Source organism: Nyctibius grandis, chromosome 5 (assembly GCF_013368605.1).
Source record: "Nyctibius grandis isolate bNycGra1 chromosome 5, bNycGra1.pri, whole genome shotgun sequence".
Lineage (NCBI taxonomy): Eukaryota > Metazoa > Chordata > Aves > Nyctibiiformes > Nyctibiidae > Nyctibius > Nyctibius grandis.
Window position 1 is genome coordinate 1,836,901 of NC_090662.1, and position 14,886 is coordinate 1,851,786.

Sequence of the window (14,886 nt, forward strand, 5' to 3'; positions counted from 1 at the left end):
TGACAGCGCTCGGTCGTTGCCAGGCAACGCGGCAACGCCGCGGCCGCACGCGCTTGTGACGCGCGGGAAGCGGGGGGGGCGGGGCTGCTCCCCTCGCGGGGCGGGGCGGCCCGGCCTGCGCATGCGCGGGGCCCTCGGAGCGCCATGGCGGCGCGCGACCGCGGCACCTGAGCCAGGTGAGGCGCGCGCGCGCGCGCGGTTCCCCCGCCGGCCCCGCGAGGCGCTGAGGCTCCGCCCACCGCCGCCGGGAGGGGGGCGGGGCCTGCCCCCCCCGTCAGGGGAGGGGGCGCGCGGCGGGGCGGAGGGCGGGGCCTGCCCCGAGGGGCGGGGCTTGGCCCGCGGAGGGGCGGGGCTTGGCCCGTGGGGGCGTGGCCTTGCGGGCTGTGGGCGGGGCTTGGTGAGGGGCGGGGCTTTGGTGCCCCTCCCTCAACCCCCAGCCCTCCAGTGGGGCCGAACACCCCCTTGGACCCCCCGTGGGGCCCATGTCTCCCCTCAGCCCCCCATGGGGCCGAACACCCTCTTGGACCCCCCATGGGGCCCACATTCTCCCTCAGACCCCTACTGGGGTCACACAATCCTTCAGACCCTCAATGGGGCCACACACCCCCTGTACCCCCCATGGGGCCCACATTGCCCCTCAGACCCCCTATGGAGCCCATGTCTCCCCTCAGCCCCCCATGGGGCCCACATTCCCCTTCAGACCCCCCATGGGGCCCACATTCCCCCTCAGACCCCCACTGGGGTCACACACCCCTTCAGACCTTCAATGGGGCCACACACCCCCTAAACTCCCCATGGGGCCCACATTCCCCCTCAGACCCACTATGGGCCCACGTCCCCCCCTCAGTCCCCTTATAGATCCCACGTTCCCCCTCAGTCCCCCGCTGGGGTCACACACCCTCTCAGACCTTCAACAGCTCACACACCCCCTTAAACCCCCTATGGGGCCTATGGGGCCGAACACCCCCTTGGACCCCCCATGGGGCCCACGTCCCCCTCAGACCCCCTATGGAGCCCACATTCCCCCTCAGACCCTCAATGGGGCCACACACCCCCTTAGACCCCTCATGGGGCCCATGTCCTCCCTTAGACCCTCTATGGGGCCACATTCCCCTTCAGACACCTTATGGGGGCCACATCCATCTCTCAGACCCCTATGGAGCCCATGTCTCCCCTCAGCCCCCCATGGGGCCCACATTCCCCCTCAGACCCACTATGGGCCCACGTCCCCCCCTCAGACCTCTTATAGGTCCCACGTCCCCCCTCAGTCCCCCACTGGGGTCACACATCCCTTCAGACCCTCAATGGGGCCACACACCCCCTAAACCCCCCATGGGGCCCACGTCCCCCCTCAGAGGCCCTATGGAGCCCCTGCCCCCCCTCACATCTTTATGGGGCCCACGTCCCCCCTCAGCCCCCCATGGGGCCCACATTCCCCTTCAGACCCCCCATGGGGCCCACATTCCCCCTCAGACCCCCACTGGGGTCACACACCCCTTCAGACCTTCAATGGGGCCACGCACCCCCTAAACTCCCCATGGGGCCCACATTCCCCCTCAGACCCACTATGGGCCCACGTCCCCCCCTCAGACCTGTTATAGGTCCCACGTCCCACCTCAGACCCCCGCTGGGGTCACACACCCTCTCAGACCTTCAACAGCTCATGGACCCCCTTAAACCCCCTATGGGGCCTATGGGGCCGAACACCCCCTTGGACCCCCCATGGAGCCCACGTCCCCCCTCAGACCCCCATGGGGCCCACATTCCCCCTCAGACCCTCAATGGGGCCACACACCCCCTTAGACTCCCCCATGGGGCCCGTGTCCTCCCTTAGACCCTCTATGGGGCCACACTCCCCTTCAGACCCCTTATGGGGGCCACATCCCCGCTCAGCCCCTCAATGGGGGCCATGTCCTCCCTCAGCCCCCCCAATGGGGCCAAACACCCCCTTGGACCCCCTATAGAGCCCACATCCCCCCTCAGCCCCCCATGGGGCCCAATTCACCCCTCAGCCCCCCCTATGGGGGCCCATGTCCCCTCTCAGACCCCCACTGCGGTCACACACCCCTTCAGACTCTCAATGGGGCCACACACCCCCTAAACCCCCCATGGGGCCCACGTCCCCCCTCAGAGGCCCTATGGAGCCCATGCCCCCCCTCACATCTTTTATGGGGCCCATGTCCCCCCTCAGCCCCCTGTGGGGTCCACATTGCCCCTCAGACCCCCTATGGAGCCCATGTTCCCCCTCAGCCCCCCATGGGGCCCAGTTCCCCCCTCAGACCTCTTATGGGGCCCACATCTCCCCTCAGCCCCCCATGGGGCCCAGTTCCCCCCTCAGACCTCTTATGGGGCCCACATCTCCCCTCAGATCCCCCATGGGGCCCTGTCCCCCCCCTCAGACCCTCAATGGGGCCCACATCCTCCCTTAGACCCCTAATGGGGCCCATGTCCTCCATCAGACCACCTATGGGGCCACACTCCCCCTCAGACCCCTTAGGGGGGCCACATCGATCCCTCAGACCCCAAATGGGGCCCATGTCCCCCTGCAGACCCCCTAACCTTTACATCAGAGACCACTCTCTGTCATGAATCAGCCACTCCAGGGATGTGCAGGTTATGGGGATATGAGGGTTTTGGGGACACGGGGATGGGTTATGGGGACATGGGGATGGGTTAGAGGGACGTGGGGGTTATGGGGACATGGTGGTGAGTTATGGGGACATGGGGGTTTTGGGGACATGGGGGTGGGTTAGGGGGACGTGTGGGTTTTGGGGACATGGCGGTGGGTTAGGGGGACATGGGCAAATCCCAACAGACAGGCGCGTGGCTCTCTCCCACAGGATGAAGGAGTGGTGGGTGCAGGTGGGGCTGCTGAGCGTGCCCCTCCTAGCCGTCTACCTCCACATCCCACCCCCCAAGCTCTCCCCAGCTCTCCTCTCCTGGAGGTCCTCCGGACGCTACTTCACCTACAAGGACCAGAACATCTTCTACAGAGGTGATGAGTCCTGGGGACACCCAGGTGGGGAGCGGGGCTGGGGGCTCTGCTCCCCTTGGTGGCCCCAGGGATGTCCCCAAGGCCAGGTGGAGTGATGGCAAATCCCTCCCAAAACGTCACAGCAAGGAAAAGACACCGGAAAACCTTTTTGCTGGAGTGGTTGTCACCCATGGCAGCAACTTAGGGGCAGCTGCAATTAAATTGTGCTAAATAAACCCCTGGTTTGCATCAAGTAGCTGGAGCCGGTGGCCATAGTGGCTCGTCTGGCCGGGTTTCCAATGCCACAGTGGCACCAGGAATCACAGAATCACAGACTGGTTTGGGTTGGAAGGGACCTTAAAGACCATCTAGTTCCAACCCCCTGCCATGGGCAGGGACACCTTCCACCAGACCAGGTTGCTCCAAGCCCCATCCAACCTGGCCTTGAACACTGCCAGGGAGGGGGCACCCACAGCTTCTCTGGGCAACCTGGGCCAGGGTCTCACCACCCTCACAGCAAAGAATTTCTTCCTAAAATCTAATCTAAATCTCCCCTCTTTCAGTTTAAAACCATTCCCCCTCGTCCTGTCATTACTTGCCCTTGTAAAAAGCCCCTCTCCAGCTTTCCTGTAGCCCCTTCAGGTACTGGAAGGTGCTAGAAGGTCTCCCCGGAGCCTTCTCTTCTCCAGGCTGAACAGCCCCAGCTCTCTCAGCCTGTCTCCAGAGCAGAGGGGCTCCAGCCCTCTGAGCATCTCCGTGGCCTCCTCTGGACTCGCTCCAACAGCTCCGTGTCCTTCTTCTGTTGGGGCCCCAGAGCTGGACGCAGCACTGCAGGGGGGGTCTCCCGAGAGCGGAGCAGAGGGGCAGAATCCCCTCCCTCGCCCTGCTGGCCACGCTGCTGGGGATACAGCCCAGGACATGGGGAGCTGTGGTGTGACTCAAACCCACACTCGGTTTTGGGGGTGCGGGGCAAGAGGTAACACCACGCTGCTGACTGGGCTCCCCATGGGGCAAACGGCAACGCCTGTCTTATAGGGGAGGAAAATTGGGGGGGAAAAAGCTGATCCTGAGGCTGTTCCCTCCCCAGATTCATCTGGTGCCGTCGGCAGCTCCGACGTCGTCGTCCTCCTTCACGGCTTCCCAACCTCCAGCTACGACTGGTACAAGGTGAGGGGAGCGAATGTGTGGGGGGTTGGATGGACACAGGTGGTGGGTCAGCCCCGGGTGGGTGATGCTCCAGAGGAGTTTCTGCTTGGGGTACCACCACGCTCCTGTTCCTCTCCCAACACCTTGCACGGAACCCAAGCTCTTCACATTGCCCTTTCCCACACCCTTAGCCCAAAGCAGGAGGAAAAGACCCACAACTATTTATTGGGGTGGGTTTTTTTTGGATGTTCTTGCTGTTTATTGGGAAATTTCAACCTCCTGCCATCTTCTTGGAGCTGGAAGGTGCTGTCTGGGGAGTGGAGGGGAGCGTGGCCATCCGTGGCTGTGCATCGCTGCAGACTTTTCCTCTCCCCGCTCCCACCAGCTGTTTTTTTAATGCATTTCTCCTCTTTCCAGATCTGGGAAGGGCTGACCCAGCGGTTTCACCGGGTGATTGCTCTGGATTTTGTAGGATTCGGTTTCAGCGACAAGCCTGTGAGTAGCCTGGGAGGAGGATTTTTGCAGTTCCTTTTGGCCCAGAGGTTGTTCTGCCGTTCCAGCATCCCTGGAAAACTGGCGTTTGCAGTCCAGTTTCTTCTCCTATTTACATCTGGAAAAGGAATAAGACACTATAATAGCAGAAGGGATGGGGAAGGTGTGTGGTGGAGATCAGCTCTGCCACCATCTTGCCTTTACTTGAGTTTGAAGTGACTCCAAAGCACACCTTGACCCCTTTGGGGTATGGGCAGTGCTCCCCTGGGCTTGTGGATGTAGCTCCTGGCCCAGGACATCCCGACTGCTCTGTCCCGGGTCACAAACTGCTGGTCTCCACCCCATATTCCTCCATTTGGGTGTTTATTCTGGAGTTTGTGGGCTCATGGTGGGTCAGGCTCTCACTGTGGCTCCTCAGAATCACAGAATCAACCAGGTTGGAAGAGCCCTCTGGGATCATCGAGTCCAACCATTGCCCTGACACCACCATGTCAACTAGACCGTGGCACTAAGTGCCATGTCCAGGCTTTTCTTAAACACCTCCAGAGATGGTGACTCCATCACCTCCCTGGGCAGCCCCTTCCAATGTCTAATCTCCTGCTTTGCTTCGCAGAGGCCTCACCGGTACTCCATCTTCGAGCAAGCCAGCATCGTCGAGGGGCTGGTGCGTCACCTCGGCCTCCGCCACCACAGGATTAATCTCCTGTCCCACGATTACGGGGATACGGTTGCACAGGAGCTGCTGCACAGGTCACTGCAACCACTGATGCTCTGGCTGCTCTTTGTTGTCCCCATCAAGACGATTTCCAGCAGATAAGTGGAAGGACGTAGGGCAGAACCCCCTTTTCCCTGTACCTACAGCTGTAACGAAGGCTGAGAGGTCTCACGGCACATCCATGGTGGGCAGATCTGAGGCTCCCATCCATCAGGTCCTGGCTGGTGGGTTGTTTGGCTTCCCTCCTGAGCTCCTTACCGAAATGAGGACAACAGGGGAGCAGAGATGATCCGACACTTTAATTTGACCTGCTGGTTGGTTGCTTCTTAGAGCCTGGAGACGTCTAGTTGTGTTTCACCTTCTTCTCTCCTGTCCCCAGGTATGAGCACAATAAAACTGGAAGCATCTTGATCAACAGCCTCTGTTTATCCAACGGAGGTAAGGTTTGCCTGGCGTGGTGGGATGGGTGGGCTGGGAGGGATGGGGATTCATGGGACGGGATGGTCTTCTTGTCTCCATGACCTGAGGGAAAACACCACCTGAACCCCAAGTGAATTGCAATTAAGCTGCTGTAATTAACTGGGAGCACCAGTCCTGCCTGTGCCACCCAAGGGGAGAGACTGGCAAATGCAGAGCAAACCACTTGCAGCGTTACAACTCTCTTCTTTGACGTCCTTCCAGGGATCTTCCCCGAAACGCACTACCCCCGGTTCATCCAGAAGGTGAGCTGCTGCCCCCTCTAGTCCTACCGAATCACCCCTCGAGCACAAGTCCGGCTCCGTGAGTTTGGGGTTTTTATCTGGCTCAGATGCCATCTGCTTTTCCTGCTTTGGTGATGGCACCCGAGCTGCTCACAGGCGTCATTAGTGGTGGTGGGGAGAGGAGAGGGCTGTCAGGATGCGGCTCGTCACATCCGAATGTCCCAATTAATTAACCTCTGATGTTGCACCGCTGAGAGCTCATGGACATCTCGAGGGTTGGGGCTGAGCTGGGAAACTGCTGTGATATGGGGAGCTGGGGGAAGAGCCCTCCGGGGAGGCAGGATTTACCCGTCCGTACGATACCGAGTGGTGCTGTCTCCTTTTTTCCTTCTGCCCAAGATCCTCAAGGATGGGGGTTTGCTGTCCCCCATCATCACGCGGCTGATGAACTTCTTTTTCTTCTCCAGAGGGTGAGTTGGGTCTCTGTGCTGCTGGGCACAGTCTGTATGGGGGGTGTGGGCCAAGTGGGGAGGGGACCACAGAATCCCAGAATCAATGAGGTTGGAAGAGCCCTCTGGGATCATCGAGTCCAACCATTGCCCTGACACCACCATGGCAACTAGACCAGGGCACTAAGTGCCATGTCCAGGCTTTTTCTTAAACACCTCCAGAGATGGTGACTCCACCACCTCCCTGGGCAGCCCCTTCCAATGGCTAATGACCCTTGCTGAGAAGAAATGCTTCCTAATGTCCAACCTGAACCTCCCCTGGCCAAGCATGAGGCTGTGTCCTCTTGTCCTATCACTGGTTGCCTGGGAGAAGAGGCCAACTCCCACTCCGCTACAACCTCCCTTCAGGTAGTTGTAGACTGCACTAAGGTCACCTCTGAGCCTCCTCTTCTCCAGGCTAAACACCCCCAGCTCCCTCAGCCGTTCCTCGGAGGTCAGACCCTCCAGACCCTTCACCAGCTTGGTCGCCCTCCTCTGCACTCGCTCCAACACCTCAACATCTCTCTTGAAGTGCGGGGCCCAGAACTGGACACAGGATTCAAGGTGCAGTCTCACCAGTGCCGAGTACAGAGGGACGATCCCTGCCCCAGACCGGCTGGCCACACTATTCCTAATAGAGGCCAGGATGCCATTGGCCTTCTTGGCCACAAAGACCAATGTAGGATTTAGTGTAGCGGATCCCCTGGCACTGTCCCAGGAGAGATTTGCCCCTGGATTTGAATGACCTCGATCCTCCGGGCTGTTCCCTCTCCAGGTTGGCAAAGTGCTTCAACCTAATAATAAACCATGTGGCTTTTCACCATACGCTGAAATCCTTCTCTCCCACGAGTATCGGACTCGCACGCGTTACGGAGGCGATGCAAACCCTGACCGCGCTCTGCATAGGCTGCGCCATCAGATATTTTTATCAGATATTGCAAACCCTCTTTTTTGTCTGACCAAAAAGCCCTTTAGGTTGGCTGTAAGTCCAAGACCGCGCCTTGAATCCTGTGTCCAGTTCTGGGCCCCGCACTTCAAGAGACATGTTGAGGTGTTTGGAGCGAGTCCAGAGGAGGGCGACCAAGCTGGGGAAGGGTCTGGAGGGTCTGACCTCCGAGGAACGGCTGAGGGAGCTGGGGGTGTTTAGCCTGGAGAAGAGGAGGCTCAGAGGTGACCTTATTGCAGGCTACAACTACCTGAAGGGAGGTTGTAGTGGAGTGGGAGTCGGCCTCTTCTCCCAGGCAACCAGCGATAGGACAAGAGGGCACAGCCTCAAGCTTCGCCAGAGAAGGTTCAGGTTGGACATCAGGAAGAATTTCTTTACAGAAAGGGTTATTAGACATTGGAAGGGGCTGCCCAGGGAGGTGGTGGAGTCACCATCTCTGGAGGTGTTTAAGAAAAGCCTGGACATGGCACTTAGTGCCCTCGTCTAGTTGCCATGGTGGTGTCAGGGCAATGGTTGGACTCGATGATCCCAGAGGGCTCTTCCAACCTGACTGATTCTGGGATTCTGGGATTCTATGACTGGTTTTTGCCCTCGACTAGTTTTTGAGCCGTACACTAACACAGCTGCTGCCGTGCCGCTCTGAACTCTCTTTTTTCAGGCTCGGGGCAGTCTTTGGGCCCTACACGCAGCCTACACAGGCAGAGTACTGGGACATGTGGACGGCGGTGCGGACCAACGACGGCAATCTCGTTGTTGACAGGTACTTCACCGTTAATTGGTGCACGAGCTTAGTTTTACACCCGCAGCGTCCCTGTTCGCAGGCAGAGCCATGCCGTGGCTCAGAGGTTACCGGGGCTCAGCCAGGTCCCTGGGCACTGGCTCCCCAGAGCCTCCAGCTGCTTCTGTTGGGGGCCTGGGATCATCGTTGCCTCCCCAAAAAATAGCTGGGGTGTGATGTAGGAGCAGGGGTTCTTCCTGGGATGGTGCAGGGCAGGTAAATGAAGTCTGGAGTCAGGAGGATCTGAGCCTCCACATGGTGGGAGAAGGGCAATGCTGGAGATGGACAATGTGGGGTTCTTTTTTTCTTTGGTAATTAGGGGCTTGAACTTAGAATCACAGAATCATTTTGGTTGGAAAGGACCTTTAAGATCATCGAGTCCAACCATTAACCCAGCACTGCCAAGGCCACCACTAACCCATGTCCCTCAGCACCACATCTACACGGCTTTTAAATCCCCCCAGGGATGGGGACTCCACCACTGCCCTGGGCAGCCTGTGCCAGCGCTTGACAACCCTTTCCATGAAGAAATTGTCCCTGATCTCCAATCTAAACCTCCCCTGGCACAACTTGAGGCCGTTTCCTCTCGTCCCATCACTTGTTACCTGTGAGAAGAGACCGACCCCACCTTGCTACACCCTCCTTTCAGGCAGTTGTAGAGAGCGAGAAGGTCTCCCCTCAGCCTCCTTTTCTCCAGGCTAAACCCCCCCAGGTCCCTCAGCCGCTCCTCATCACACTTGTGCTCCAGACCCTTTACCACCTTCATTGCCCTTCTCTGGACTTGCTCCAGCACCTCAAGGTCTTTCTTGTAGTGAGGGGCCCAAAATCCCAATTTGTGGTGTTTTGTTCACAACTGGAGCTAAATCTGGTTTTCTCCAGTTGGGACTTTTGGAAGAATCTTGGGCTGGTGGCTGTGAGTTCAGTATCCCTGTTCAGTGGGGCCTGTGTGTGTCCTTCTCCCCCGGTGTGCAAACTCCTCTCTCCTCCCGCTGGGGACAATCTCTGGACAAACCACAAAACACAGTAAGGACCAAATAGCTTGGCCTCTCCAAAGGGGGCTCGCTAATTGCCTCTTGTAACGAGGGCTACTCGCCCAAACCCAGCACTGGATACACGGCTGTCACGCTGCCCACTTGGCAAGTCATAGAATCACACAGTGGTTTGGGTGGGAAGGGACCTTAAAGATCATCTAGTTCCAACCCCCTGCCACGGGCAGGGACACCTTCCACCAGACCACGTTGCTCCAAGCCCCATCCAACCTGGCCTTGAACACTGCCAGGGAGGGGACAGCCACAGCTTCTCTGGGCAACCTGGGCCAGGGTCTCACCACCCTCACAGCAAAGAATTTCTTCCTAAGATCTCATCTCAATCTCCCCTCTTTCAGTTTAAAGTCCAGTCGTGGCAAATTTTTGCCATGTCACCTTTGCCGGCAGCGCAGCCACGATGGGAAGCTCAGTGCTGAGATATCTCCACCCCTTAAATATCGTGTGTCAGATTGTTGGTATGTTTATTTAGCGCAGCTTCCCGTCCTTGGAAGGTTTTTTATAACCCAGCTGACTTGAACCTGCTGTTTAAATTGTGAGCCTCAGCCCCTGAGAGCTGTGCTGAAGCAAGGAGTCACCCCAAGTTGGTGGTTGAGGCAGGCTGAGGAGCTTTTAGCAGTTCAGATTTTCACTGTAAGACCCAGCTAGTGCAATTTATCTCCTGCACTTCTCCCCGCTCCATAGTTCAGTGTTGACTCCTCTTCTGTGGGGCACTGAAATGGTTTCAGAGCTGCTGCACTGCCGGTGAGCCGAGCATGGGAGTGCGCCGAGCAGTGGCGTTTGGCTGGAAGCAGAGGACCTGAATTTGCTTCCATCGCAGCTGGGGAGGATTCAAACCTCATCCTCCCACCTCCCCTGACCACGGGCTGTTTTCCCCCTTCCTTAATGAACTTGGGTTATTCTCCAGCAGTGGAGCCAGCCGGTCTAGGGAAGGGATCGTCCCTCTGTACTTGGCACTGGTGAGGCCGCACCTTGACTCCTGTGTCCAGTTCTGGGCCCCGCACTTCAAGAGAGATGTTGAGGTGTTGGAGCGAGTCCAGAGGAGGGCGACCAAGCTGGGGAAGGGTCTGGAGGGTCTGACCTATGAGGAATGGCTGAGGGAGCTGGGGGTGTTTAGCCTGGAGAAGAGGAGGCTCAGAGGTGACCTTATTGCCGTCTACAACTACCTGAAGGGAGGTTGTAGTGGAGTGGGAGTCGGCCCCTTCTCCCAGGCAACTAGCGATAGGACAAGAGGACACAGCCTCAAGCTTGGCCAGGGGAGGTTCAGGTTGGACATTAGGAAGCATTTCTTCTCAGCAAGGGTCATTAGCCATTGGAAGGGGCTGCCCAGGGAGGTGGTGGAGTCACCATCTCTGGAGGGGTTTAAGAAAAGCCTGGACATGGCACTTAGTGCCATGGTCTAGTTGACAGGGTGGTGTCAGGGCAACGGTTGGACTCGATGAGCCCAGAGGGCTCTTCCAACCTGGTTGATTCTGTGATTCTGTGACACAGAACTGGACTCTGCACTGGCAGGAGTGAGTCCTGGAGCCAGGTTGCAACATTTGCACTTTTATTTGCTGACTACCTAAATAAAAACCCAAACTTGGGCAGTTCCCTACGCTCGGGGATGGTCAGCAGACTGATTTTGCCTTGCTGCTGCCCCAGGGAGGCTGTCCGTGGGAGATGCAGATCCCACCTCCTTGCCCTGAGAGCAATTTCCAGGCTGTGGAGCACCTCGGGGCACCATCCGCTGCGTAACAACAGGTTTCTCTTCAGTATTTTGCAGTACATAAACCAGAGGAAGAAGCACAGAGACCGCTGGGTTGGGGCTTTGATGTCCACCTCTGTCCCACGTGAGTAGGAACCCGTTTTCCTTGAGTTACTGGTCGGGATGTTGGGAATCACCCACCTCGCCTGCAGGCATTGGAGCTGGTGCTGGTTCCTTCCACTAATCGCTGCAGCCTCTCATTGTTCTGATGAGGATGATGGGGCTCAAATCTGGTTTGTGCAGGGGGTAGCAAACTTCCCTGCTCCAGTTTACAGGAGCTCGGTTACAGTGGAGAGCTGGGAGCTTGTTAAGGCAACAGGAAAGAGTTTGTTCCACGCAGCAGAGGTGACTCCTTTAGAGGCTGCTTCACAGCCTCCGGTTTCTCCAGCTACTGCCCCAGGGAAGCCGAGGTACTTTTCAAGCTGCAACCACTCAAGGAAAGGTTTGGTGTTCGCAGGAGGAGGGTTGGAGACTGAACTTGACCCCAGGGCAGAAAAGCAAGAGCCCTTGTGGCAGCTGGTTTGCTCAGTGCTCTGCTGAAAGCTTCCCAAGCTCCGTGCGAGGGGCAAACATAGAATCACAGGATGGTTTGGTTTGGAAGGGACCTTAAAGCCCATCCAGTTCCAACCCCCTGCCACGGGCAGGGACACTTTCCACCAGACCAAGTTGCTCCAAGCCCCATCCAACCTGGCCTTGAACACTGCCAGGGAGGGGGCAGCCACAGCTTCTCTGGGCAACCTGGGCCAGTGTCTCACCACCCTCACAGCAAAGAATTTCTTCCTAAGATCTCATCTCAATCTCCTCTCTTTCAGTTTAAAACCGTTCCCCCTCATCCTGTCACTGCTTGCCCTTGTAAAAAGTCCCTCTCCAGCTTTCCTGTAGCCCCTTCAGGTACTGGAAGGTGCTAGAAGGTCTCCCCGGAGCCTTCTCTTCCCCAGGCTGAACAGCCCCAGCTCTCTCAGCCTGTCTCCAGAGCAGAGGGGCTCCAGCCCTCTGAGCATCTCCGTGGCCTCCTCTGGACTCGCTCCAACAGCTCCGTGTCCTTCTTCTGTTGGGGGCCCCAGAGCTGAACGCATGAAAACATGTCTGCAACAGGTCTCCTTGGCTTCGTTTTGGGATGTCCTTGGGAATAAAAGCTCTTGTCTGTGCTTCTCTCACAGTGCATCTCATCTATGGGCCCCTGGACCCTGTGAATCCACACCCGGAGTTTCTTCAGCTTTACAAGTAAGACAATACCCAGCACAACACGAGAATACACAACCGGGGGTTCATTTCGAGGGAGATTTTGTCTCAAGACTTTTCCTTCAACTCCCTTTTCACGGAGGCTGTTTTTAATTCCCACCTGTACCCTGCACAGCCAGGTGATTCAGTCGGAGCCTTCTGCAGTTTGGAAATTGCTTCCCCATTTTAGGCATCAAAGTCACAATTCTCAGTCAAATCAATGATGCATTTTAAAACCCCATCAGGCAGAGGTAAGATTTATTGACTGAGGTAATCTTCTCCTCCATACTAACCTGAAGTAAATCCAGCCCTTGGAAGAGTGGTCAGCTGTAGCTGTTACAGGTTTTTTTGTCCCAAAACCATGTTATGGGCAGAATCCCAGCTGTGCAAGCGGGTACTGTCCTCCTCACTGGTAGCATCTGGCTGGCTGCGGGCTGAGCCTCCTGCAGTGCCTGTGCTTAAGCCTTGCTGCCTTCTTCCAACAGGAAGGTGCTTCCCATGTCCACAGTGTCTGTGCTGGACGACCACATCAGCCACTATCCACAGCTGGAGGATCCCACAGGCTTCCTGAACGCGTATCTGAACTTCATCAACTCCTTCTGAGCTGCTGCAGCTCAGTTCTCGCTCCCTGTTTATGAGTCAGGCTTTGGGGGCAGGAAGAAACCTTGATTTTATCTCCAGATTCAACACTTTCCACTAACACCCTAATCTTTGGCTGCCAAACTGCTGCATTTACGCAGTTAAATCCTTTGAGCACCAGAAAAGATTCGCCTGCAGGGAGGCACGGACAAAAACTCTCAGCCTAAGTAGAGTTATGGGACGCTGACAGCTCTTCCAGCCCTGTGCTCACCTTGCTTCTTGACTGGTCTGTCGCTCTAGTTGGAGCCAGGAGGGCTCAAGGGACAACAGGGACACCTGAGGGGAGGCAGAGCAGGGATGTCAGTCCAAGAGTCCTGCCTTGGCTTCGCTGCTAGGCTACGCTGCGTGCCACAGGCAGACAGGACCACTAGCAGCCAAGGGTTGATGCACATATTCCTAAGATGGATGTTGGTCTGATTTTTGAGCGGCTGCACGGGCAGTTTAAATCATATCCCTCTGCTAAGGGTGATAACACTTGGCCAGCTTGTCAGGACTGAAGAATTTGAGTTTGCCTACACTAAATACAGCAGATCTGGGTCTGTAATCCCCCAAAGTACAAGCAATGATGCTCTGTACCCATAAAGGGGCATTTAAGCACTGTAATTATGGCTTCAGTAATCTCTTTTTAATGGCCAGTTACCCCAAGGCAAGCTCTAAACCTCCAGTTTTTACCACATCCCTTCTTTCTCTGATTTTTCAGTTCAACAAGCAGAACTGCTCACTGACACTACACCCCTGGGACTATCTCAGGAGCTTCGCCAAAGCCTGACTGTAGCACGCAGCTCTACCAGGGCAGGCTCGTACCTCTAGAGCAAGCTCAATATGCAATACCAGCACTAGCAAAAGCCAAGGTGTTTTTCTGAGCAATAGCTGTTCCAGCCACAGGGATCTGGGACAGGGGTTTAAATTAGCATTAAAACAGTATTCCTTCTTTCCTCACCCTGACTTGATAACTAAAGAAACACCAGTTCATCAGCAGAGAGATGCAGAACTTCCCTCGCAAGGAAAGTCACCGCAAGGTCCCTCCTTCCCCCTCTCTTCCCAGAATCACAGAATCACAGAATGTTCGGGATTGGAAGGGACCTCGAAAGATCATCTAGTCCAGTCCCCTGCCGGAGCAGGATTACCTAGATCATGTCATACAGGAACGCGTCCAGGCGGGTTTTGAACGTCTCCAGAGAAGGAGACTCCACAACCTCTCTGGGCAGCCTGTGCCAGTGCTCAGTCACCCTCACTGTAAAGAAGTTCTTCCTCATATTTATGTGGAACCTCCTGTGTTCCAGCTTGCACCCGTTGCCCCTTGTCCTGTCAAGGGATGTCACTGAGAAGAGCCTGGCTCCATCCTCATGACACTTGCCCTTTACATATTTATAAACATTAAGGAGGTCACCCCTCAGTCTCCTCTTCTCCAAGCTAAAGACACCCAGCTCCCTCAGCCTCTCCTCAGAAGGGAGATGTTCCACCCCCTTCATCATCTTCGTGGCTCTGCGCTGGACTCTCTCTAGCAGTTCCCTGTCCTTCTTGAACTGAGGGGCCCAGAACTGGACACAATATTCCAGATGCGGCCTCACCAGGGCAGAGTAGAGGGGGAGGAGAACCTCTCTTGACCTGCTAACCACACCCCAGGATGCCACGGGCCTTCTTGGCCACAAGGGCACACTGCTGGCTCATGGTCATCCTGCTGTCCACTAGGACCCCCAGGTCCCTTTCCCCTGCACTGCTCTCTTCCTAACTTTTGATACAGAATGTTTTGTATCTTTGAGCCCAGGAAAAGGCTGCGTTGTTGTTTGGTATTATCTGACAGAAGGCTCAGAGAACTGAGTATGCCTTGATGGGTGAAGATTAATCTCTCTGCACATTGATTTTTCTGTGTGGAACAGAGGAGAGAGTCATCAAGAAATGGTAAATTTACAGGTTTTGTGTGGTTTTTAACCGCTTATGTTTGAAATTTAATAGCATCCCTTTAGGAATAAGGGGCTTCTGCTGAGTAAACAGC

The 14,886-nt window shown here is 56.4% G+C and overlaps 1 protein-coding gene across 1 annotated transcript; it reads left to right on the forward strand.

Moving 5' to 3' along the window:
- The first annotated feature begins 126 nt into the window (after positions 1-126).
- Positions 127-14,185, forward strand: MEST (mesoderm specific transcript). Its single transcript, XM_068401002.1, has 12 exons — positions 127-176; positions 2,841-2,995; positions 4,062-4,141; positions 4,538-4,615; positions 5,226-5,362; positions 5,707-5,765; positions 6,009-6,049; positions 6,428-6,498; positions 8,121-8,222; positions 11,039-11,115; positions 12,191-12,254; positions 12,737-14,185. Exons 2-12 carry the CDS (start codon positions 2,842-2,844, stop codon positions 12,852-12,854), a joined length of 981 nt encoding a protein of 326 aa, XP_068257103.1. The 5' UTR covers positions 127-176; position 2,841; the 3' UTR covers positions 12,855-14,185.
- Positions 14,186-14,886: the final 701 nt, after the last annotated feature.